The 25,136-nt window shown below is 49.7% G+C and overlaps 1 protein-coding gene across 6 annotated transcripts; it reads left to right on the top strand.

The window, feature by feature from the left end:
* Positions 1-1,778: 1,778 nt before the first annotated feature.
* Positions 1,779-24,167, top strand: cyth3b (cytohesin 3b). Of its 6 annotated transcripts, none has more exons than XM_086055276.1 (13): positions 1,779-2,128; positions 15,501-15,583; positions 15,745-15,809; positions 16,923-16,989; positions 17,161-17,279; positions 17,455-17,535; positions 17,675-17,787; positions 18,623-18,771; positions 19,106-19,217; positions 20,795-20,871; positions 21,285-21,356; positions 21,889-22,043; positions 23,093-24,167. In XM_086055276.1, the coding sequence occupies exons 1-13, from the start codon at positions 2,110-2,112 to the stop codon at positions 23,163-23,165; spliced, it is 1,185 nt and encodes a 394-aa protein (XP_085911402.1). In that variant the 5' UTR covers positions 1,779-2,109; the 3' UTR covers positions 23,166-24,167. The 6 variants fall into 6 exon arrangements, 5 of the variants coding, with proteins under 5 accessions (XP_085911402.1, XP_085911405.1, XP_085911401.1 ...); XM_086055279.1 differs by lacking the exon at positions 1,779-2,128 and adding an exon at positions 4,954-5,207; XR_015090088.1 differs by lacking the exons at positions 1,779-2,128; positions 23,093-24,167 and adding exons at positions 7,982-8,587; positions 21,048-21,196 and having other exon boundaries at positions 21,889-21,962.
* The last annotated feature ends 969 nt before the right edge of the window (positions 24,168-25,136 follow it).

A 25,136-nucleotide genomic window follows, 5' to 3' on the forward strand; every position in this document is an offset into this window, starting at 1 on the left:
CCTATTCACTCTTTCTTTTGGGGGGTTGGGGACCCATCTTCCGTTATAGGCTGAACATTCCCTAATAAATTTCATAAAAAACATCTATTTTAGTTCATGTATGACTCATTTCCGAAACTTGATCTCATGACTCCTTTTAGCGCGACCGCTTCGCAGTTCCCATGTTCAGGGTTCGATTTCGGCCTTCCTGTGTGGAGCCAGCCAATCACTGGGCCTGATTGAAATGAAGAAGCATTAACCGAGCCGCGCATTTGACTTCGAGTTGCAACATTTGCTAAAACAGGAAATCGCAGACAAACAGTTTTACATCATGTCTGGTTTGTTTATTTCGAAGCCTATATCCGCAAGAAACTCCTTTGGATACATACACGGCGAATACAGCTGTTCAAGCTTGACCATTGGAATACTAATATGCACAGGAAGTGGGAGCACCCCCCCGCGCCCCCCCCCCCTTCTCTTTCCCCCGCGCGAGGAGGGAGGCAGGAATGCAATAATCGAAACCATGTGTGTTGGAGAAACACACTTAGGCGCCATTTGTGTGTATGTGTGTTTTCCATTCCATGATTTCCTCACCTGATAATTCTTCATAATTACGTAAGACTCTTTCTTCGCCATCCTGGCAATTGCCTTGCGGGTGCCCCTGCTTGCGTGGCTTGCATTAGGGTACACCGGCTTCCTCTCACATCCCCCAAACTTGCATGTTAGCTTCAGTTAAAGAGGCTAAAATAAAGATGCGAGTGTGGATGTTGGTTTGTCGAAACGTGCCTGGCAATTACGGGCGACGAGTTCAGGGTGTGCCAAAATCAGCTGGGATAGGCTCGAGCGGGGGGGTCACCAACGTGAGGTGCCCGAGGGCCTGTTCTAAAAATAGCCCACTAGTGATGAGACATTGTGATTTTGCAGCAATGTTGCTCTGTAGAAGTGATGATTTGAAAATGTAAACACTGGGAGAGCTTCATAGAAATAATGTGTTGCATATTTGTTTTCTAATTACTGTGAGAAACTATCAACACGCTCAGTGTCATCTCCAAATGAAATGTCATTTATAAAGGTAAGTTGAGCAAATGTGTTATTTCAGCAGTGGGTATCAAACTGATAGCCTTTTGCATCAACCAGTACCCAAGAAGTTTCAAAAAGGTTGGCGACCACTGTTCTAGTTCATTTGCAATCCCGAGAGGGTTTTAAAATGCACTTCTTCTTATCTTAAAATGGATTCATGGGCGGATTCTTCCATTCCGTTTTTTCATGTTCCAACCATGCAACATCAACATGATTATTTGTAACATTCTGCAAATGTCCACTTTTCCACAAGATACAAATCCATGATTCAACATTTCTCAGCTCAGCCGTGACCCAAATGAGGATAATCACGACTGAAATGAGAGCTCTATAAAAGGCTGACAGTCCTTGAACGCATCATTGTCAACAAACATTACCATGGCTCATTTAAAGGGCGCAGTGAAACATATTACGAGGTAGAAAGGGCTCTCTTTGTTTCAGTTTCTCAAAATGTAGCAAAGTTAGTTTTAAAGCAGCATTTGTGAGTCGATTTGTGTCACGTGAAGTTCATCAACGATAACCGCTCAACGTTTGTGTGCGAGGCGGGTCGCCGACGATGAAATGTTAAACACAACACATTTCGGTTTTACCTTTCAAAAGAAAACAACAGCCAATCGCCGAGCCGTGTGCCACCGTTCAAAGTAATGGTTTTATTTTGAAATCAAATGATCTCCTTTCCGGGTTAGTTCTGTGTGGCGAGTGGAAGCTGCGCAGCTTTAGCTCCCCCCGTTACCATAGGAGAAGAGGAGGCGTACTTGAGTGTCGCCAACACACTCGGCGATTGACCCCCCAAGCCGCCGCTTGTTCACCGCCGCCTCCTCCTCCTAAAAGGCATCGTTCTCGGTCGAAAGGGGGTGGACCGGAAGGCGGTCGAAGCCCAAATGGCGAGCAGTTTCCCCCAAACGAGTCGCTGCCCGCGAGACGAGCTGTGCGTCTGACGCCTTGCCGGCCGGCCGGGGAATTAGGACGCTCGTTCGAGCCGTAAATTCAAAGCTCCTTTGTGGCCCGGAAGTTTCTGTCAGCGGGCATCCCGAACCGCAGGCTGCTAGAATGGACGAGGACAACCAAGGTAGGACACGTTCATGCAAACATTATGCCCTCTGTCGTCATGAGAATGCCAATGGATGACAGTACAGTTAGTTAATTTAGATTGAAAGTTGATTTTCCCACCCTTGGCGAGCGTCTTGAAGGCAACTTGCGGTACGACCAATGCACCCCATGTTGGCAACATTAATGTCAACCTGCTTGTGGCAATCGCACTTGCAATCAGCCCTCAATGCGGCATCATCATCATCATCGTCGTCTTCGTCATCAGCGGCAACACGATCATCATCATCATTATCGTCATCGTCATGCAAGTGTCATGTTGTTCGATTTATTTGAGTCCTCTAGAAGACCAGTGAGTGAGTCCAGCGTATGCAAAAGACTCATTGAATTAAGTACAGTTCAAATAAAGGAAGTTTTAAGCATGAACTACAATCAAACATATTTGAATGCAAATATCTTAGAAGCCGAGAAAGCGATGGGAGAACCACAAGTACAACATGTTTGCATTTAATCTTTAAGGACGGATTGTTTCGAAGCAATTATTTGTGCTACAAATTTTATTTAACGTTCAGAGAATCGCTTCACTAAACTATTATCGACCGGTGCTCAACAAGTATTTTGGGGGCGGGGTCAGCTCGACAAAAATAATGAAAACATGTTAGGAGAGTAAAGCGTAATTATTTTAACGGGTGAATGTCAAAATAAAAAGAAGTGTGTATTATTCTTTTTTTTTTTTTTTTCTTGAACCATGAGAAGATCTTTTCATATTGTGACTGTTTTGTCCCCCCAAAAAGTTTTTCACTTCATTCAACTATAACACTCTAAAAGTGTGACTTTTGTCTTGTAATATTGTGACTTATTCTCATTTGATTCCAGTTAAATAATGACTTTATGCTCTTAAATTATTTTTTATTCTTTTTTTCATCTGCTTTATTCAATAAAAATGACAGTTTTGTGGAAGTTTTTCAAAATATTAGGACTTTATTCCAAATAATTAGGACTTCTCGTTTTATTGCAGCAAGATTTTATTAAAGTGAAATCATTTTGTCCCCAAACATTTCAGCAATTTTCCCTCCTAATATTACAACACAATTATGGACACAAATTGACTCATGGCAAAAGTTGATATGCGTTGATATGCGTTTATTGTGGGTGAAAATCTGCAATATAGAGAGACTATGTAAAAACCTTGCGCAGTTCTCCAAAAATGAGTCAAAGTGTGTCTGCTTCAAGCTGTTTTGTTGCTCTCAATTGAAACACAAAGCGAAAGAGAATGAAACGTTGTTTACTTGAACATCAACATATTTACATCAATCACATCACTTCAACGTGAATTTCTGCTAGCTGAATGCTAGCGATGCATGCGAAACATCCTGGGCAAGCTAATAGAAGTGAGCAAAGAAGTTATGCTCATTCTAAACCTTCAGACATCTGCTGTGGAGCAGAAACACATACAAACAAAGCATACAACATTAGTCACATGGCATCCCCTCCTTTTCTCCTGACTTCAAAATCTGCGAGAGTGTGATGAACAATGGACCGCGATTTTAGTGGGGGGGGGGTTCACCGCACGTCGCTTCAAAACGAGGCCACGCTTGGTTCGCTCCACTCTGCTGAGTCTGGCGCTCACAACGCTATCGGAACGCCAAGTTTCCTGAGCGGCGCAGGTGGGGTGAGGAAAGCAGAAAGCTTTTCTTTTTTTTTTTGCGTGTTTGTTTTTTCCACCCGCATGCAGCCGGCGGCCGGCCCGACTCGCAGAGCTGCAGGACGGACAGTAATGAGGTGTGTGCCGGCGGGGCATAAAGCTGTCATTGTGCTGCGCGCATGCCGCCGGCTCGGCCTCGGGAGGCGGCACACGTGAGCGCTAGACCAGACGCACGTATGGCGCTGTGTTTGCAGCCACGCGTACGGGCCGACTCGCGGCCCGCGGGCCGGAAGAGGCGCACGCGTGCCGCACTCTCGCCGTTTGGAGTCGGCTGGTGCGCGCGCAATCGGCTCCTTTTTTACTTGCACCCACTCGCGCGCCCCCGCAGTGAAGTTGGTCGCTCAGAGGGGAGGCGGGAGAGGGAGACTGAGTGTGAGGCAGAGAGCGGGAGAAACGAGAGGAGATAAAGAAGTAGCAAGACTGAGGGACAGAGTGTGGGGGTGGTAAACAGAGAGATGCATGGGTCGAGAGAGACACCGAGTGAGAAAGAAGGACAAGGGGAGACGGAGAGCAAAACAGAAATGGGAGGGAGAGAAGGTGGGAGAGGTAGAGAGAGAGGGTGAGAGATGAGGGCCGGAAGAGAGAGCGAGAGACAGAAAGAGACCATGAGAGAGTGATAGAAAGATAGGGAGGAGGCCAGAGAGAGAAATGGGGGCGAGAGAGAAACGAGAAAAAAGAGAGACAGGAGAGGGAGGGCAAAAAAAGAGAAGTTCAAGGAGAGAGAAGAGAAAATAGAGTAAATAGGAGATAAGAGAGGAGAGAAAAGTGTAAGGAGAGAGAAAAGAAAATAGAGGAGTGCGTGATAGATGACTTGCGTTTCGCTCCTGGTGATGAAGTGGCGTGACGTTGAGGACCAAAATTGAAGAGGGACACCTCGCAAGGTGCCAAAAGCGGGGGGAAAAAAAAGTTTTTTATTTCCCCCGACTATATTGACGTTCCCTATTCGGAGCCAACCTTCCGTTTGGCAAATTCCCGGTTTGTTCCCGTTAATTCCGATGGACCTTTTCCAACTCTGAAGATTCCTGACATTTTGCAATGTCGCTGCCAACTGCGTGGAAAGAACAAAATGTGAGCCCGAGACGTAGATGTACTGGATGCGGAGATGTCTGGGAGGGAAAATGTGCCAATGCCTGTGCGTGGAGTCGGGAACAAACAATGACATGCACTTAAGATCAACTGAGACAAGAGTGCGTGGAAAGGATCAGAGACAAATCGGCCCATTTCGGAGTCTGCTTAATGTCTCGTGAGTCATGTGGACACCAGACTCCGTTTGGGACTTTGCTTGCAAATTGGGTTGAAAGCAACCATGTGGATGTGAGCTGTGGCGCGGCCTTCAGCTTCACGCAAAGGAAGAGAAGTTCGGCGGCACAGGAAAAGGGAGGCTAGGAACACTTATGTAAGTGGCCGAAGATTGTTTGACCCGGAGTGGATGCAGGAAAAAGGTGCTTCCCGTTGTGCCGTTACGGTCTTGGCGAAAGTTCGAGAATCACACGATCACCCCGCCGGTCTCCATCCGGGTTCCCACTTAATCCACTCGTCGCTTTGAACTGATCTGAACTGGCGGCGTCCTCAAGTGATTCCAGTTTCTAAAAGCGGAGCATCCGCTGGACTCTTACGCTGCGATCCGGAAAACGCGGAAGTGGGACATTTCTGACATTTCTGCAACTCGGAAAAATGCGGTCGAACGCTCCGAAAAGAGGCCAATCGATTTCACCGTGAAAAAATGCGATCACTCGTGTCACGTAATGCTCCGACTTGGGATGTAAAACAATGAAAGCATTGAACCCGGGTACCGTTGTCCAACACTTCAAGGGCATGAACTGCGCTCAAGGAACCAGTTTGCCAAGCCGTGATCGAAAAGAGGTGCTCAGCTAGCGTCGCGCTTGCTGCTTGTGCCGATGGATTTCGTTAGCGAAGCTCGACTGCGGCGCGCGCCGACGAATTTGGCTCCCGTCGCCGCTGCCGGAACAGGTCTCGTAAAGTGACCGCGACCCGTTTTCCGTTTCAGCATTCAAGCGTTGATCGCGACCGGCCGGCTCTGTGAGGATCTCGCGTGCGAATGTCTTCAGCGTCATTGACGAAACTGGCCGAGTCCAGGGCGTCGGCCGCCTTCTTTCCTCGTCCGGAAGCTTTTGCGGTCGGTCGTCGCATGTTTCCAACGTTGCAGCCGATCCCGTTCAAAATGTCCTCAATCTCAGCCCGGCCCAACGTTCTCAACATTTCAATGACATTTCCTTTCGTAGATTTGCCCTCACTCCGGCGATTGGCAGCAGATTGATTTGAGCGGGCCGCTTATTGTTGATTCCCGATGGTTTTGCCGGCCGGGCTATGTTGAGGTCTCGCGTTCCTCGTTCACGTTTGTCTTTGCGTTTATCACTTGCCAGCGTGTCCAAACACAATTTCGGATAATATTATGATATGTCGCACATTGGTGTTTCACTTTTGGCTCAGTATTAACAAAAACATCATTGGGCATTTATTCAAAGCGGGTGGGTGGGTGGTGGTGGGGGGGGGTGCTTTCCTGCAGGGGGACCTTAACACTAATTTCTTCTGATAGCATTTTTGCAAGTGTTTGATCGCTCCCAGCATGTCCCTGAATTTGGAAAGCAAAACCAAGTTTGTGTTCAGCTGTTATCTCTGTTGTCGTCCTCCAACCTGTGTTTGTGTGTGGGGGTGTGTGCGCGTGCGCCCGTGCGTGCGCCCGTGCGTGCCCGTGCAAGCTGGCAAGCCTCCAGCATCTTGCGGCCCCCTTTGGGCCTCTGGCCACTTGACCGCCACAAAAAGGATTTGTAACACTCAGTGACTCGCTCAGTGGGGTCAGTGAGTCATTCGATTCATTGACATGGCTCAGCACATCTTTACCATCGTTGAGATTTTTTTTTTTTTCGTTTTTGCACAATGTGCACGTTTCTACCCCCGCGGCTGCTGCCGGTGCATCATGCAAAATTCAGTCTGTCTTCATGCGGGAGAGGATGAGCCGCGACAAACGGCGGCTCGGCGGCGGGGCTGACTGCGTTGTCGCTGCACAGAGCGCAGCAGGGAGCGCCCGTCCGAGCAACCCGTCGACGGGTTCGCTGCGCGCTGCGCGCTGCTGGTTTGTGTTCATCCGGGAAAGGCGAGGGGGAAAAATGACACTCGGAAAACTGCAAATTGCGATCAGGCGCTTGACGTAGCAAAACGTGCCTGCGTATATACTTCTTTGAAAAGTAGCTCACGGTGTACATGCGGAGCCCGGCCCCCCCCCCCCCGCCCCCTCCCCCGCGCCCCCCTGGATCTGTTTTCAAAACCGGTCAAGAGGGTGAAAATCGTGAACGCGTGCACTTTGCTTCATCGTAGTTGTTGCGGAGGGTTTTGTTTTGGTCTCAGCATATTCATGGCATTTCCATCTACTTGGCCTCACAGCTCCTTTAGTGTTGCCTTCAGAGCACCAGAGACCTCAAATCGATCTCAAGCAGATGTTAATCAAATTGCTTCTTGGCAAAGTGTTGATGCTGCTCACAGCGGTCCAACCATTCCGAGTGGGAGGCTCAATGGAGGCCTCACGTGTGCCGAGAGTTGAGGTCGGACCCGAGGCGCCCGACAAGAAAAAAAATCAATCAATCTGTCCACCTCGTCTTCCTCCTCTTTTTCTTCTTCTTCTTCTTCTTCTTCTTCTTCCTTTGACTTGGCGGCTTTCATATCTTCTCATCTTGCGCCGGCGTCTCCAGGCTGTGACTCTAAACACGTGTTTGAGCGCTCAAGATGGCGGCTGGGACCGCGGGCCGGCGAGACGCTCCGGTTATTTTCCCGAGTGAGTCGCTCAGGACCGAGGCCCGCTGAAGTGCTTTCTCCAGGTCTTGTTTGCCTTCACTCATATGTTGCCCGCTTTGTCCCGCGAAACCGAAGCAGCCTTTCAGGCGGGGCAACGAAAACATCAGTTCCTAGCAGCCGTCTGTAACAAAAAAAAAAGTATCCCGTGTTCGTTAAACATTTGGGGTGGGTTACTTGTGTAGCATTTGACAAAGTCTTTTGCGAAGGTAGACAAAACAACGCGGCATCAAGGCACATGGCGAGCACGCGGGCCGGCCTGCGTTTGCCGTGGACTCACTCGGCGGGCTCTTATCGCGAGGCGAGACAACCGGGCGAGTCCGTGCGACGCGGAGACAAAATGATAGGAAGGCTCTCTGTCTGCAGTCGCCAGACGGCGCGCTGACAGATGGCCTCGTCCGTTATCAGCCGGCAAAACAAAGTCACGACACATGCGGCTAGGAAATGAGACGTGAAGGTACAACGCTGCCTTAATGGAGCAAAGATTCCCTTCAAACCTTGTCGAAAGTCCTCCCAGAAGAGTGCAAGCCGTTTCTAGCTGCCAGACCAAGGGAATGATGTCTTGCATCCGCAGTCCCTCTAGGTGTCGTTTCTGTACTTTTGAGCAGCCGACTCCAAGAGCAAAACGGATCCGATGTCAACTGCAAGCGGCGGCGGCAAAATCCCAAAGAGGAACATTGCGTCACTGCGCGAGACGGAGAAGAAAAAGCGGGAATCGAGCGTGACAGGGAAGAGATGAGTAGCGGCAAGGCGGACCGGTTCGTCCAGACCGTCCGGTTGATTTAGGAGGAATGTTGGCTTGAACCGTCACGTGTCACCGCGTGTTTATTGGTTCCTGCTGCCGAAGCATTAGTCGGAGTGCGTCTGATGACTTTAGGTGGGACAATGTTAGACTTTATAAGGGAATAAGCCGCTCCAAAGGACTGTCTGCTGATGGCATGGGAGCCAGAGAGTGGAAAAGGCCACGCGGTATGTCTTTTTGATCCGGCGTAATCACAAGGAGCTGTTCCTGACTTTGGCACGCTCGCGTCATTCTTTGTCACGAGCTTGTGTACGTGTTCCCCAACCGTCCGAAATCACCCTGTTGACGCGGTTGCCGTTGTTACGGGAAGGACCTGCCCATTATTCCCAATCAGCGCAGACGCCCGTCCGTCCATTGCCTTGCGGAAAAATCAGGAAGTGCGCCGCTATTTTGGGTTGTGTCTTGACATTTGGCTAAAACGCTCACTCGTAACGAGGAAAGCGGACACGCGCCTTGCTTTGAGTAGGCCAAATGCAGAAGTGGCCCAAAGTTTGCAATTTGACCCAAATTTTGTTCCCCGAAGGAAATTTGTTTGATGAGTTTCGAATCACGTCTCACGTAAGCCTGCTTTTATGCATCCGGCCGCTTGCTGCAATTTTTGGTCTCTTCAAAAAGCATGACAGAAAAGCCACCTCGGTGAAAGTCCGCCAACGGCAAAGGATTAAATATGCGCGTTTCGGTTTTGCATATTTGCTTTGGCTTTTGGCGGCCTTTTTTTTCAGAAAGGAAGAGTGAAAACGTAGAATATCCACCAAAACCTTTGCCTCGCAATTGAAGCAGAAAAGAATGCGGCTGTGTCCAAGTCCTTTTTTTTTGACAGTCTTTCAGTGCAGTGGCAGTGTCATGGATGACTGAACAAAAGTTTCCTTTGTCAGCTTGATGAATTACATGAACCAACTTGTTGGGAACAAAAGCTTTTAATTAGGATGTTCTCTCACAGGTGTTGTGCATTTGAGTTCTTTGTTAGCGCCGAAGCCGCACCGATGAACAATGTTGACAGCTACGTCAGCTTCTCGCGCTAGCCGCTAGCTAGCGAGCTACTTTTGGTTTGTGACTTTGCCGCGTTATCCACAGTTACTTTAAAACGAGCTGAGCTCATTTTCTTTGCTTTGTCTCAAATGTTTTGTTTCTCGGTGTCTCTTTTTGGTTGTCGTTGTTGTTGTTGTTGTTGTTGTTTTTTTTTAGTGTTGGCGTTCTATCACTCCGCCAGTAGGCAACCGGTTTTGAAAGAACCACTTTTCGGAAGGCAAGTTCCCACTCTAGTAAAAATCATTTTGATGCTAAATACGAGTTTTTGCTTTCTAGCCGTAAACTATATTCTTTAAAATGATACAAAAAATGAGCCGTCACCTTATCGTGGTGGAGGGGTTTGCGCGCCCCAATGATCCTAGGAGCTACGTTGTCTGGGGCTTTATGCCCCTGGTAGGGTCACCCATGGCAAACAGGTCCTAGGTGAGGGACCAGACTAAGCACGGCTCAAAATGACCCCTTATGATGAGAAAAATTAATGGACCACGTTTTCCCTCGCCCGGACGCGGGTCACCGGGGCCCCCTTCTGGAGCCAGGCCTGGAGGTGGGGCTCGACGGCGAGCGCCTGGTGGCCGGGCCTGCACCCATGGGGCCCGGCCGGGCTCAGCCCGAAAAGGATACGTGGGTCCCCCTTCCCATGGGCTCACCACTGGTGGGAGGGGCCAAAGGGGTCGGGTGCCGTGTGAGCTGGGCGGCGGCGGAAGACGGGGACCTTGGCGGTCCGATCCCCGGCAGCAAAAACTAGCTCTTGGGACATGGAATGTCACCTCTCTGGCAGGGAAGGAGCCTGAGCTGGTGTGTGAGGCTGAGAGGTTCCGATTAGATATAGTCGGGCTCACCTCCACGCACAGCTTGGGTTCTGGTCCCAGTCCTCTCGAGAGGGGTTGGACACTCTTCCACTCTGGAGTTGCCCAGGGTGAGAGGCGCCGAGCAGGTGTGGGCATACTTATTGCCCCCCGGCTTGGCGCCTGTACATTGGGGTTTACCCCGGTGGACGAGAGGGTAGCCTCCCTCCGCCTGAGGGTGGGGGGACGGGTCCTGACTGTTGTTTGTGCTTATGCACCAAACGGCAGCGCAGAGTACCCACCCTTTTTGGAGTCCTTGGAGGGTGTGCTGGAGGGCGCTCCACCTGGGGACTCCATCGTTCTGCTGGGGGACTTCAATGCTCACGTGGGCAATGACAGTGAGACCTGGAGAGGTGTGATTGGGAGGAACGGCCCCCCCGATCTGAACCCGAGCGGTGTTCGGTTACTGGACTTCTGTGCTCATCACGGATTGTCCATAACGAACACCATGTTCAAGCATAAGGGTGTCCATATGTGCACTTGGCACCAGGATACCCTAGGCCGCAGTTCGATGATCGACTTTGTAGTCGTATCATCAGACTTGCGGCCGCATGTTTTGGACACTCGGGTGAAGAGAGGGGCGGAGCTGTCAACTGATCACCATCTGGTGGTGAGTTGGCTCCGATGGTGGGGGAAGATGCCGGTCCGACCTGGCAGACCCAAACGTATTGTGAGGGTTTGCTGGGAACGTCTGGCAGAATCCCCTGTCAGAAGGAGTTTCAACTCCCACCTCCGGCAGAACTTTTCCCACGTCCCGGGGGAGGCGGGGGACATCGAGTCCGAGTGGACCATGTTTCGTGCCTCCATTGTTGAGGCGGCCGATCGGAGCTGCGGCCGCAAGGTGGTCGGTGCCTGTCGCGGCGGCAATCCCCGAACCCGCTGGTGGACACCAGCGGTAAGGGATGCTGTCCAGCTGAAGAAGGAGTCCTATCGGGCCTTTTTGGCCTGCGGGACCCCGGAGGCAGCTGACGGGTACCGGCAAGCCAAGCGGAATGCGGCTCTGGCGGTTGCTGAGGCAAAAACCCGGGTGTGGGAGGAGTTCGGGGAGGCCATGGAAAATGACTTCCGGACGGCTTCGAGGAAATTCTGGTCCACCATCCGGCGTCTCAGGAGGGGGAAGCAGTGCACCATTAACACTGTTTATAGTGGAGATGGGGTGCTGCTGACCTCAACTCGGGACGTTGTGGGTCGGTGGGGAGAGTACTTCGAAGACCTCCTCAATTCCACCGACACGCCTTCCACTGAGGAAGCAGAGCCTGGAGACTCTGAGGTGGGCTCTCCTATCTCTGGGGTTGAAGTCACCGAGGTAGTCAAAAAGCTCCTCGGTGGCAAAGCCCCGGGGGTGGATGAGATCCGCCCGGAGTTCATAAAGGCTCTGGATGTTGAGGGGCTGTCATGGTTGACACGTCTCTTCAACATCGCGTGGACATCGGGGACAGTGCCTCTGGATTGGCAGACCGGGGTGGTGGTCCCCCTTTTTAAGAAGGGGGACCGGAGGGTGTGCTCCAATTACAGAGGGATCACACTCCTCAGCCTCCCCGGCAAGGTCTATTCAGGGGTGCTGGAGAGGAGGGTCCGTCGGAAGGTCGAATCCCGGATTCAGGAGGAGCAATGTGGTTTTCGTCCTGGCCGTGGAACAGTGGACCAGCTCTACACCCTCAGCAGGGTCCTCGAGGGTGCATGGGAGTTTGCCCAACCGGTCTACATGTGTTTTGTGGACTTGGAGAAGGCGTTCGACCGTGTCCCTCGGGGAGTTCTGTGGGGGGTGCTTCGGGAGTACGGGGTACCGAGCCCCCTGATAAGGGCTGTCCGGTCCCTGTACCACCGATGCCAGAGTTTGGTCCGAATTGCCGGCAGTAAGTCGGATTCGTTTCCTGTGGGCGTTGGACTCCGCCAAGGCTGCCCTTTGTCACCGATTCTGTTCATAACCTTTATGGACAGAATTTCTAGGCGCAGCCGAGGTGTCGAGGGGGTCCGGTTTGGTGGCCTCAGTGTTGCATCTCTGCTTTTTGCAGATGATGTAGTACTGTTGGCTTCTTCAAGCCGCGATCTCCAACTCTCGCTGGAGCGGTTCGCAGCCGAGTGTGAAACGGTCGGAATGAAGATCAGCACCTCCAAATCTGAGACCATGGTCCTCAGTCGGAAAAGGGTGGCGTGCCCTCTCCAGGTCGGGGATGAGATTCTGCCCCAAGTGGAGGAGTTCAAGTATCTTGGGGTCTTGTTCACGAGTGAGGGTAAGATGGAACGGGAGATCGACAGGCGGATCGGTGCAGCGTCTGCTGTGATGCGGACCCTGTATCGGTCTGTCGTGGTGAAGAAGGAGCTTAGCCGAAAGGCGAAGCTCTCAATTTACCGGTCGATCTACGTTCCTACTCTCACCTATGGTCATGAGCTGTGGGTCATGACCGAAAGAACAAGATCTCGGATACAAGCGGCCGAAATGGGTTTCCTTCGCAGGGTGTCCGGGCTCTCCCTTAGAGATAGGGTGAGAAGTTCGGCCATCCGGGAGGGACTCAGAGTCGAGCCGCTGCTCCTCCGCGTCGAGAGGAGCCAGTTGAGGTGGCTCGGGCATCTGATTAGGATGCCTCCTGGACGCCTCCCTGGTGAGGTGTTCCGGGCATGTCCCACCGGCAGGAGACCCCGAGGACGACCCAGAACACGCTGGAGAGACTATGTCTCCCGGCTTGCCTGGGAACGCCTTGGGATCCTTCCGGAAGAGCTGGAGGATGTTGCTGGGGAGAGGGAAGTCTGGGCTTCCCTGCTGAAGCTGCTGCCTCCGCGACCCGACTTCGGATAAGCGGGAGATAATGGATGGATGGATGGAAATATTGAAAGCATCTATATGAGGGATGGAAAAATGGAATTTAAAAAAAGCTAGTGACAAAATCTCGAGTGGCCTCTTTGCACGTCCAAATCCTTTGCGCCCCTTTTAGTTGCTCACATTCGGCGTGTTGCGGTTTGGGACCCCAACAAAGATTTGCTTTCAACGCGATCATTTGTGTGCACGATCATGAAATGCTTCCCCTGTTATCAGCAGCCTGACTCACGAGCATGTGATCTGGGTCTTCCTCACTCGGATCCTTATGACCGACTCAAGAGGCTCAATCGCTGTTTTATTTGCAACGTGGTCATGGGGTTTTCTCCCCCCCCCCCTCCCCTTCTCCTTCCGACGCTTCGATTTTCGACGGCGAAAGAAGCCAATTAAAAGACAGTGTTCTACTTGACATATACTGAAGAAGTGTTTCACTTTCAACTTGCGGGAAATATCGTCTTATTGGACTCTGGGCTCACCTTGGGAGAACTCCAAAAGGTTGTAGGTCGGATGTTACTGGTCACGTATGTTTGTCAAAGTGATGTCGAACGGGCTGGGCTCCCCTGCTGGTGCGTCGATGCTTTGCACGTGCGTAGGATGCCGTCGGTGGCAGACTCGCGGAAGACTCGTGTCGAACACGATACGGATTCGCTCTCTGTGGGAATGTACAGAGCGCTACTGGCAAAAGTCAGGTTTAATGCATCGGTCCCGCCCACGGACGAGTGCCCGACGATATCGCATGACCGCGCGCGCGCTTCCCGCCAAGAGCGCAGCGCAAAGAAGTTCCCTTCGGACTTTGGTGCTTCAACTCCGTGTGATCTTTCGCATGTCTTTTGACGAGGAATGGACTCCAAAGACAACTTTTGGCCTCTCCCCACCGTCAACTACGGTAATCCAAAGCACATTTGGCCAAAGACGCAGAAAACAACAAATTGCACCCATGAGTCAAAATGAGGCCGAAAGTGTCAATTACTGTAAGTTGATCTTGATGCTTCGTATCAAATAGCTCATTAACATTTGCTCGAATCATCTTTCGTTGTGTCGCAGGACTTTGTTGCGTTAGCCCGAATGATTTTCCTCAAGCGTTTGAGCACACCACAAACGGCGCAAGAAAACGCGGCGTCGATCGTTCTTTGAACCAATCGTTCCGAATCGAGAGGAAGACTCTGCGGATCAGAAGAAAAAATGCATTATTTCCACTTAAGGGCAAACAAAAGCCGATGTGTGTGAATTGCAAAGCTGCTTAGGCGAATGATTCACTCGGGGCTTTTCAATCAGCTCTCACCCCCACTTCGCACTGGGTTGGGGGCCGACTCAGTGTGTGTGTGTGTGTGTATACTGTATGTATATACTGTATGTGTGTATGTGTGTGAGAGAGAGGGAAAGCACAGGAGAAGCACAATCTGCTATAACTCCATGTGAAAATGACCTACTTCCCGTCAGCTCACTCTCAACCGGATTGCTGATTTCTGGTGTGTGTGTGTGTGTGTGTGTGCGCGCGCGCTCGCGTGTGCGTGTGTGTGTGTCCTGCAGCGGAGGATGCCGTGGCACAGTCAAATGGCGGATAAGTAGGTGTCTCCGGGGAGCTGCAGAGCGAGTTGGAATATATCTGTGTTTGTGTTTGGGCCGCTTCCAACTCCCCGCGGTGTTAATTAGCCGACAACAAGTGAATGAAAGATAATATGGAAGCAGTCGGGCCACCGTGACAGATGCTCAGGTGCGTGTGTGTGTGTGTGTGTGTGTGTGTGTGTGTGTGTGTGTGTGTGCGCGCGTGTGTGTCAAACTTAGCTCTTACACAACACTCTTGCAACCGCGTCCCCGTCCTGTCAAGATGGAAGACAGCGGTGCCTTGAGATCCCAGTGACCTGAAATACGTTGAAAAAATGCCCTTTGACATGCTAACGTTAGCATTGAGATTTCTGCGTAAGAGCCCTTTGCGCAACGGCCATTTGAATCGTGACACTCACGGGCATATATTCTTTATCCTCCGCGTAGAAAGGCCGAGATGATGACATCTTACTGAGTGCCTGAGAACCGTTCTTCAACTGTGTCCGCCTGACTGTATTATACTGCCCCCAGTGGCCAAGTTATGCGCACCAGAAGGAGCGGCACCATCAAATGAATTGCTGCATGAAATCCTGGCGCACAAACTAATTTGTTCTTTACATCCTGTTTCATTCTTACTCTGCGATGTTTTTATAAAGTCGCACATTTGCTCTTCCTTTTTATTTTTCCCGATCAATGGCAATTCCATTCTGGAATTCCCCAATAAAATGTGCGCCGCCGCCGCCGCATCGCGCCACCTTTTGTGTGTTTTAATTTGCGAGTATCTTTGCGACTGGACTCTGACTGGCCGCCGCTCCTTCCTCTGTCATCCTCCCTTTCCCCCGTCAGTACCTGAAGACCTGTCGCCGGACGAGCGAGATGAGCTGTGCAACATCCGCCGCAGGAAAAAGGAGCTGCTGGATGATATCGAAGTGAGTTGTTTGCCTGGCAGCAGCCTCTCCTTTCCTTCCACGATGACTGCGTGTCAGACGAGTGCACGGGGGAGCGCTCGCTTTTCTCCCTCCGTCTTGTGCAAAATGAATAAAGCATACCGTGCGTCAGCAGTCACTTTTGCTTTTTTATTCTTTTGCAGCGGCTGAAGTTTGAGATCGCAGAAGTCATGACGGAAATCGAGCAGTTAACCTGCGTCGGCGAGAGGTGAGTTTCCATCGGTGTCCGGCAAGCAGTCCGGGTTGGCCTTCGCTTCTCCGGCTCGCGTGCGAGAATCTTTCCTTCGCTTTTGGGATCTCTCACAAGCTCCAACGCGCCACAATTCAAAACCTTCCAACATGAAAATGTTTCCGCTCATTCAGAACGTCCGGGCTACCTTTTTTGCACATTCCACAAATTTCCCGTTTTCATTTCATTTCATTTCATTTCCCGCTAGGGGGGAAAAAAACAAATGGACATTCATTTGAAAAATGCACTTCAAAACAAACTTATTTCCACTTAAATTGGTTATTTCAAATGCATTGATTATTTGACTAATTGGTTGATTTTAGATCAAAGAAAGAAGAAAACAACATTTCACTTTTTTAACTCAATAATTGGTGGACTAATTCTCATGAAATGATTGACAAATAATATAAAAAATGAGTGAAATATTTGCCCCGTTTCACAGGTTAGCTGCCGTGTTCACTTGTTCTGAAAAGCGAGTGTCGCAATGTCGTAACTTTCATTTCATACTTGTGACTGAAAAAGAATTGGTCGGCTGCCTAAAAGCACAATGTTGTCTTCTCCAGCAAGAAAAAGAACAAGGATGCGCAGCAGCATTCATGTTCGTCGTTGTCCCTCCGCAATCGTCAACAGTAACAAGCGTCACACGCTTTTGACTGTGCGTACGTTCCCGCGTGTGCGTACGTTCCCGCGTGTGCGTGTTGTAATCCCCCAGACTAAACATTAGCCAGGCGTCCGGCTTCACAAGCTTCCATCCGATTGGTCCATGAGGCGGAGTGAGGTCTCGCGGCGCAGGTGCAGCAGCCAGAGCGCTCGGGACTTGTTTGGCTCCGAGCCAACGCGGGGGGCGGCGGGGGACCGGCGCCAAGGTGGAGACCCCCACGCCCCCCGTGGGGCTCGCTGGAGCGGCTCCCGAAAAGCCATCGCGAGCAAACGCCATTGGCCGGCCGGCGAGGTGCCGCTCCGGCGAGCGGCAAACGTGGGCGGCGGCCCGCCGTCCGTCGCCGTCCGTCGCCGTCCGTCGCCGTCCGTCGCCGTCCGTCGCCGTGCACTTCAAATGTCACGTCACGGCCGCGTCTCTCTTTGTGTGCGCAGCAAAACCACCCAAAGAAACAAACAGATCGCAATGGGGAGGAAGAAGTTCAACATGGACCCCAAAAAGGTCAGCAAATGCCCACAAAGCTTTCTTTTTCCATGCACACCCTCAAGATTTGTCACTATCGTTTTTGAAATGGGCGTCAAAAATACATTCAGGGCCACACCCTCTGCCACTAAAAGGAGCTGTTGATTTATTTTTAATTGTAATTTTTTTCATTTGTGTTGCGGTTTGAAGGGCATCCAGTTCCTTCTGGAAAACGATCTCCTCCAGAACACAGCCGAGGACATCGCGCAGTTCCTCTGCAAAGGCGAGGGGCTCAACAAGACGGTCATCGGGGACTACCTGGGGGAACGGCGAGTCCTCCGCCGCCGTCCTTCATCACTTAGAATTGCTGCGCCACTTGCCAGGCAGCGGCCGAGACACTAACTGTGTGCTCCAGAAGTGCACGAGAAGCGCGTTGCTACCGAAATCCAAGTACACGCACTTGAAGTACTGAGTCAGTGGCTGTTTTTTTCTTCTTCTTCTCAGGGATGACTTCAACATCAAAGTGCTGCAGGCCTTTGTGGAGCTTCACGAGTTTGCCGACCTCAACCTTGTCCAAGCCTTACGGTCAGTATTCACTGATTTAGTCGGAGCCCGTCCCATGTATTGCAGATGATCAAAGTTGTGAATTTGGAGGCCGCCGCCGCCGCCGCCGCCGCCGCCGCCGCCGCCGCCGCGCTGGCCTTCTAACGTGTTTGTGTCGCAGGCAGTTCCTGTGGAGCTTCCGACTTCCTGGCGAAGCGCAGAAGATCGATCGAATGATGGAGGCCTTCGCCTCTCGCTACTGTCAGTGCAATCCTGGCGTCTTCCAGTCCACAGGTAACGCACGCGCGCGCGCGCACGCGCGCGCGCACGCTCGCGCGCACGCTCAGGTTGATTGATGAGTCAGCGAGTATTGACGCCGGGGCCATCGGAGCTGCTCGGCCTCTCGTCAATGCCGCTGTCTTCACTCCCACACACCAAAGTATGCGCTTGGATGCGGAGCTTATGCGCAACAGGCGCGCTGGTGTTTTTCTCATCAAGCGCTAGCACGCAGCCAACAAAATGTCCCCGCGTTGGCACTTCCTTGTTCGGCTGACGAATATTGATGCGTTTCCGCGGCGACCCGGCCCGCCTTCAATTATTGGCCTTGTCGAGACAGCCGGGGTCCTAAACGACGGAGGTGTCGAGAGTAGACGTGTGGAGGCGGAGTGATGATGATGATGATGATGATGATGATGATGCGGCAACCTCATCTCATCAATGCAAGCGTGTTTGCGAGGCTGCTTGTTGATTAAAGCGAGTCCGGCCGGCGGTGAGGGCGAATGAGTGATCTCCGTCCTTCAAATCATGCCTTCTTGTCGTCCCGCCGTAAGCAAGCTTGCGCTGACCAAACATGTAGCGCTACACTATTTGTTTGTATTGCCTTAGGATGCATTGAGGTCGTCGCTTTATTTGCGACCATCTCGATTCTGTGCCTGGGCTGAAAAATGAGCCATGAAGAAAATGTTGCAAAATTGGGGCTGACTCAATTACGCTGCTGCCCGCACTTGGATTATTTGATCTCATCGCATTGTTCTATTTGCGGACGTCATTCGATTCGTGAATTTTGCGCGCCTCGACTGAACGCACCTTTGCTCTTCTCTTCCGGCTTCCGTTTGTTTGCGGCGGGCAGACACCTGCTACGTGCTTTCGTTCGCCATCATCATGCTGAACACCAGCCTGCACAACCCCAACGTCCGAGACAAGCCGCCCGTGGAGCGCTTCATCTCCATGAACCGAGGCATCAACGAGGGCGGCGACCTCCCGGAGGAGCTGCTCAGGGTGAGCGGCTGCCGCCCTGCCCTCCCTTTTGTTGCGCAACGGACGCGCGCCCAAACCTCAATGCGCGTCCGCCCTCCCGCCCTCCCGTGACGCTTGTGCTGGACTTTGGTCCCGATTTGAGTAGGAAAACAGTGTGCACCGTGTGTGCTCTAGAAAACCAAAGCAGCTCCCACAGTCACTCAAGTCTGACATTGTGAATCGTGATCACTCGCCGGACTGAAAGGCAAAACGGAGTCTGTCAATGTCGGTCGGCTTTAATGCACAGCCTTGGCTGACGTTGCAAAGTGAACTTTTTTTTTTTTTCTTTGTCACTTCCCCCTCTGCGTCTCTCCAGAATCTGTACGACAGCATCAAGAGCGAACCGTTTAAGATCCCGGAGGATGACGGCAACGACCTGACGCACACGTTCTTCAACCCGGACAGGGAGGGCTGGCTGCTCAAATTAGGTTTGTTCCTGGCCTTCCTCCACTCATCAATAGCCGCCGCTCGACCGCTCCCAGATCAATACCGTTTTCTCCGCAGCGAAGGAGAAACGGGAGGACGCCACAACATTGCAAACGCAAAATAAATGTCAGTGCACGTGCGCCAGCTTTGTGCTTTTTACGACAAATTTTCAGCACCGTGTGCGAGATATTGTTAAAGTAAGCACAAAACAGCACAATTTCACAAAGTATGCAATGATGCAAAAGGGTTAAGCTCATACTTTTAAAAATCAAACTTTATGTCCATTTTTCTTACGTTACAAAGTTGAAGTAAAATCCTAGAAATTATAGAGCAATACTTTTGGTATAAATGTATATTTGCTGTCGCCGGTTCGGAATGTATTGATTTTTTTGTTGTTGTTGTCGTTGGTTTTACTTTTCAAATTGTCCCTGCCCGTTCCATCGCTTTTAAACATCGAAAACCTTAAACAACAATTTCCACAAATTGGGGCGGTCCAACCTTGCGACCCAAATTGTCACCTTGTGACAAATAAGCACCTCCCTCAAATAGGCGCCCGCCTCTCCGTTCCCCTCAAGGAAATAAAACGACAAGAGTATGTCCACGCGCGGTTCACTTTTTCAACTGCTGCACTTTCTGCTGCTCCGTCATTTTAGAAGAGTTAGCGGCCTCCCCCTCAGGCCTCTCAGGTGGTCATTAGCGCGCACATCTGGCCAAGACGCGCACATTCCGTCGAGGTATAAGCTAGCGAGTACGAATGCCGATAACTCCTTTGTGCCTCCTGGACTTGAGCACGATCACATTGTTGTACGCCGGCCCACGCTCGCAGCCATTTCCCGCGCCGGTTTCTGCCGCAATATCCCTAATTTGACTCTCTCAAAATAATCCCCCGGAGGATGGGAAGGGGATAAGTGCCTGCGTACGCATAGCGGAAATTAGCCTCGGCTAGAATTCAATAGCCGGAGTCTCTTGAAATTTAAGGAAAGCCACTTGTGGCCCATATATTGTGAGGCGCCAAGAAAACAGGAAGGAAATGCTGCAGCGGAAAGTGGAAAGCCGGCTCAAAAGCGCACAAACGCGCCTACGGACGCTTTCGCTGCTGGAGTTCGGCGTCCGCATCGTCTTGCGTGGACAAAAGTCCAGCCGCGCTTTGGAATCAAGCAGAATGGAGGCTGGCCCACGTTGAAGCTCAGAATAAAACAACAAAAGACATTTGGTTTTGTGGGAGACTTGATCTGATTTACAGGGAAAGAAATGGGAAATGGTACAAGAGTAAATGTGTCATTGAAGAAAAGACATCTACATTTTAGAGCGTTTTTACAAGGAAAATAAACTCTTAGAAAAGAATAGCAATCAAGTCATAGTATCATGAGGAAAAAAAATCGCTTTTTATGAAACTAAAGGCACAACAGGAGAACAACACGATTGTAAGTACGTAAGTCCCAAATTTTAGGAGAATAGTCGTAGAGAAAAGACCATTTTTTTAGATTGCATTTTAGGTATGATGTACATGCTATTAAAAAAAAAAAAAAAAGAATAATCAGTGGGCCAGTGTGTGACGTGCTGTTGGTGTTGCCCTCAGGAGGCCGAGTGAAAACCTGGAAGAGGAGGTGGTTCATCCTGACCGACAACTGCCTCTACTACTTTGAATACACAACGGTGACTTGCACACGCACACGCACACCACTCGCACTGCCGACAACAAGCGCCCCAATACGCACCTTCCGCCGCGGTCGCATCAAATCCACACAAAATCAACATTTATCATTCAGTAACATTTATGTGGTTATATTTATTGATTAACATTTATTAAATGACAACAACATCACAAACAGATTGCTGCAAGACGAGTTTTGCTCCAACCAATCAGAGGACAGATGGGCTGGGCTACATCAGTTCGGTGCGCTCGCTAGCCCGCGACGATCGTCCGGGCTCGCTATCGTTTGGCACCCGTCACCCGTCGCCCGCCCAGGCCACCTAAACGGCAAGCTAATGAAAGCTGGCGGGCGGGCGGATTTCACCTCGCCCAAACACAATCTTCGTCTCATGCGCTGCTCCACTTTGTGTTCCAGGACAAGGAGCCCCGTGGGATTATTCCCCTGGAGAACCTCAGCATCCGGGAGGTGGAGGAGCCCAGGAAGCCGGTGAGTGTCGCCCCCTGCAGGCCAAACGCTGGCTGTTATTAGCACAGTGGCAAAAAGTGGACGAGTTAAGAGAGTTCAGTTTGAAGAGAAGTGCTCAAAACACGCGCAAAGACGGACAACTATGTCGCGCTTAATTGTGGACGTCCCCAAGGTCACGGTGTAAAGCGTCAGAAAAAGAAATCATCGAGTCAGGTATAGATGCCTGAAAATCGTCAATGCTGTTATTTCCTTGTGATTTTTTTTTTCTTAATAACATGAGGTGACTACAGTATGCAAGTAGCCAAGGACATGCTCATAATAAGTGCCGTGAACAGCTTGTAGCTAATGTGGCTAACTGCTGTATGTCCATAATAGCGTAGTAGCAATTTCTGCTAAAAAAAAAAAAGCGATATTATTTTTGATTGACCCTTGTGCCTACCCAATGGGGAGGACAATTTTGGATTTTTTTGTTTTTTGCATATGATTCAGGAGAGATGAGGGTACAGTCGTATTTGCGCTGGTGGGACTGACGATGGTGTTTGCGTTTGCGCAGAACTGCTTCGAGCTGTACAACCCCAACCACAAGGGTCAAGTGATCAAAGCCTGCAAGACGGAGGCGGACGGCCGCGTGGTGGAGGGCAACCACGTGGTCTACCGGATATCGGCGCCCACGCCCGAGGAGAAAGAGGAGTGGATCAAATCCATCAAGTAAGAGCAAACGTGCAACGGCAAGGAATACTTCAACACTCAAGCGCCCACTCGGGCATCCGTTGGCAATATTGCAACATTTTTGCTTGAGCATTTTTCATGGGAAACACTTATTGGCGGTATATCCCAACTTTTTTAGGGGTTACATTTTTTTTTTTTGCTTTAAGGGGTGAACCTCTTTTTTGAGAAAAAGATTTATTGGTAGTATATCCCCACAATCTTTTTAAATGCAATTATAATTATAATGGCTGTCAATTATAAGAGGATGAACTGATATCGTCTGTCCACACGTGGTGGAGCACACAGTTTGTATTCAAAGATTTGTTACTTAATAGAATTATAACACAACATAAAATCACTGTGATTTGTCAGCCCGTCTATGGCATTTTGTTTGCTAGCATTAAACTAGTGGAGAAGAATGACTAACTAACTTGATGTGCTAGAGACAAAAAGAGGGCAGGTTGGGAACCAGCACGAAAAAAATTCATCTCGGAAAGCCAATTTTTTTTTAGACCAGTGTAATATGTCCCCGTGTTTTTTTGCGCACTTGTCAAACGTGATCGCGGCTAGCCGTCGCTCACCGTCGGTCGCGTGCCGCTGTCAAGGCAATGAGATGGGCGCACAGTGTGTGTGTGTGTGTGTGTGTGGGGGGGGGGTTGATCCTCCTCTTGCTTGGCACCGCCCGCCACCAACAGGATTTCTCAGCCACGAACGCGGGTCGCCCACTCGCCTACGTAAGCGTCGTTGGCCCACCAAAGGGCACAATAGGGCGCCAAAAAGCGCGCGCGTGATCGCCTTTTGCTCCCGCGCTCGGCCCGAGGTGAGCGCCACTTCCAGCGCCAAACGAGGAGGAAACCATGGAAACCAAACTAGGTCACCGCTCAAACTCCTTCCATCTTTCCTTCCTTCCTTCTTTTTTTTTCTTCTTCCCATCTAATCAAAGCAATGGTTTGTAAGTGCTTTCATCATTTCCATATCAAAGATGCTGGGGAACCCCCCCCCCCCCCGCCCCCTCCTCCCTCTCACGTGACCTCGTTATTTCTCTCTAGGGCCAGCATCAGCAGAGACCCCTTCTACGACATGCTCGCCACCAGGAAGAGACGCGTCGCCAACAAGAAGTGACGCGGCGGCCACATGCCGTCCGATGGAAGACTCGGCGCAGACCGCAAGACCAAAACCGGTGATGTGTGTGTGCGGTTTTTTTTTCTTTTTCTTTTTTTTTTTTGTGGGGGTGGACAAGTGGCATGCACCCCGTGGAAGAGGGGCCAGCTGCACACACACACACACACACACACACACACGTGGACTTTTGCTGCACACGCATCTCATTCTGCTAAAACTTGTTTCAGGTGCACGTGGGCCACTGTAAGCCAACGTGGTTGGATGCGCGTGCGTGCGTGCGTGCGTGCGTGCGTGCGTGAGATGTCAGAGTGCCACCTCAGTAAGTGTGCAGGGTTAGAATCTTGATGTGAAGTCTTGAGTCAGCTGGACTGATTTCATCCAATAGACAATTATGAACTGTGCATATTTTGGATTTGAGTTTGTGTTGTAAAGGCGGCCAAGAGGTTTTAGGGTTACACTGAAAAGAACAAAAACAAAAAAGCAAGAAAGCAAAGCCATCATTTTCGCAAGAGAAGTCCTGATATGAAAAGATCAATGAAGTTGTAATGTTATGAGAGAAAGAAATCTTATGTTTTAGGAGAATCATTTTACCAGAGAGCCAGCTAACCCTAACCCCCGATTACAATCCAATCCTGTCATTTCACCAGAATGAAACTGTCATTTTATAGGAATAAATTGAAGGAAATAAAGTCCTCTTTCAAGTTTGAAGTTCCTCTATTCCAAGAAAGATGTTGCTGGTTTTAATGAGTCGTTATTTTACCTGAATAATCACGCTAAATGTAAAAATATATATATATATATATTTCAGTTTGCAAAAATAAAGTAATTTTTCAAGGATGAAATCATTATTTTACTTTGATAAAGTGCAAATATTATGGGAGAAGTTGTCATTTTTCATGAGAAAAAGTCACTATTTTACAAACATTGAGTTTGACTATTTGGATAAAAAAAGTTGTTTCATTAAATTAAAGTTGCAATAAAAAAATGCGTTACTGTACGTGACATTTTTTTTCTCTTGAGGTTGCTACTTTTTTTGGTCATGTTTAATTTTTTGTGCTTAAACTTTATTCTCTTAAACGTTATGATTTATTTTATTTTATTCAATTTTCTTCAGTGTGGCCTTAATACGCCTCTGTAGATTTTTGCAACGTTTTTAAGAGAGTGGCCCAGTCGAGGGCACCAGTCCAATGAAGCTTTTTGTTGTTCATTACTTTCTTCGTCCTCTTGTTGTCGTCGTAACGTGTTTCGGTTCGTAATCTTTGCTTGCGTTTTGTCTTCCTATCTGACTATAACCTGACTTCTTTTCTTTTTTTTTTTTTTAGTATTTATTTTCTGCCTGTAAATGTTCAGCAATGTATGCTTAAGTTATGTGTGTATATAGGATGTATAGCTTTCTGTTGTTTGCATCAGTTTGGCGTCTTGGTCTTCTTTACAAAAAGCCTTAAAACATAATCATAAAAAAAAAAAAAATCTTTTGATGAGATCATTGGGCCCATAACTGTGACACTATTTTTCCAAAAGCCATGACTGACGGGTGGGGGAGGGGGGATGGGTGGTCGGTGTGTGTGTGTGTGGGGGGGGGGGGGGGGGGGGGGTTACATAAGTCGTGAAATTCAAGAAATTGGTGCTTGATGTGTGACATTTATGCTAATAATTATAATGATGTATTTGATGATGATGATGATGCTAATATCATGGATGAAGATGTCAAAAATGATAAAGTCGGTAGTTTTCTATGTGATTGTAAGTTCAAATGCGAAGCCTTTCGATTCAGGGCTTATTACGATGATAATTATTTTATTATTGTTATTATGATTATTATGTTCTTGTTCTCCTGCCCCGCGTGTTGACTTTTGTGTGGGTCACGTTCACGTGTATCTTCCATAAAGCAAGCTTGCAGTTGCAGCAGATGTGTTGATTTTTTTTTTGTTTTTTTTTTGACCTACATATTTGCATCTGTAATGAGCTCTC

This window comes from Filicampus tigris, chromosome 16 (genome assembly GCF_054856515.1).
Source record: "Filicampus tigris isolate MCC_2025a chromosome 16, RoL_Ftig_1.0, whole genome shotgun sequence".
Taxonomy (NCBI): domain Eukaryota; kingdom Metazoa; phylum Chordata; class Actinopteri; order Syngnathiformes; family Syngnathidae; genus Filicampus; species Filicampus tigris.

Excerpts from the sequence above, each read along its gene's own strand:
- cyth3b (XM_086055275.1), top strand. The coding sequence starts at position 8,557 with ATGGGAGCCAGAGAGTGGAAAAGGCCACGCG. Across the intron at positions 8,588-15,500 it reads AGAGTGGAAAAGGCCACGCG|TACCTGAAGACCTGTCGCCG; the intron begins GTATGTCTTTTT and ends TTCCCCCGTCAG. Across the intron at positions 17,536-17,674 it reads AACCTTGTCCAAGCCTTACG|GCAGTTCCTGTGGAGCTTCC; the intron begins GTCAGTATTCAC and ends TTTGTGTCGCAG.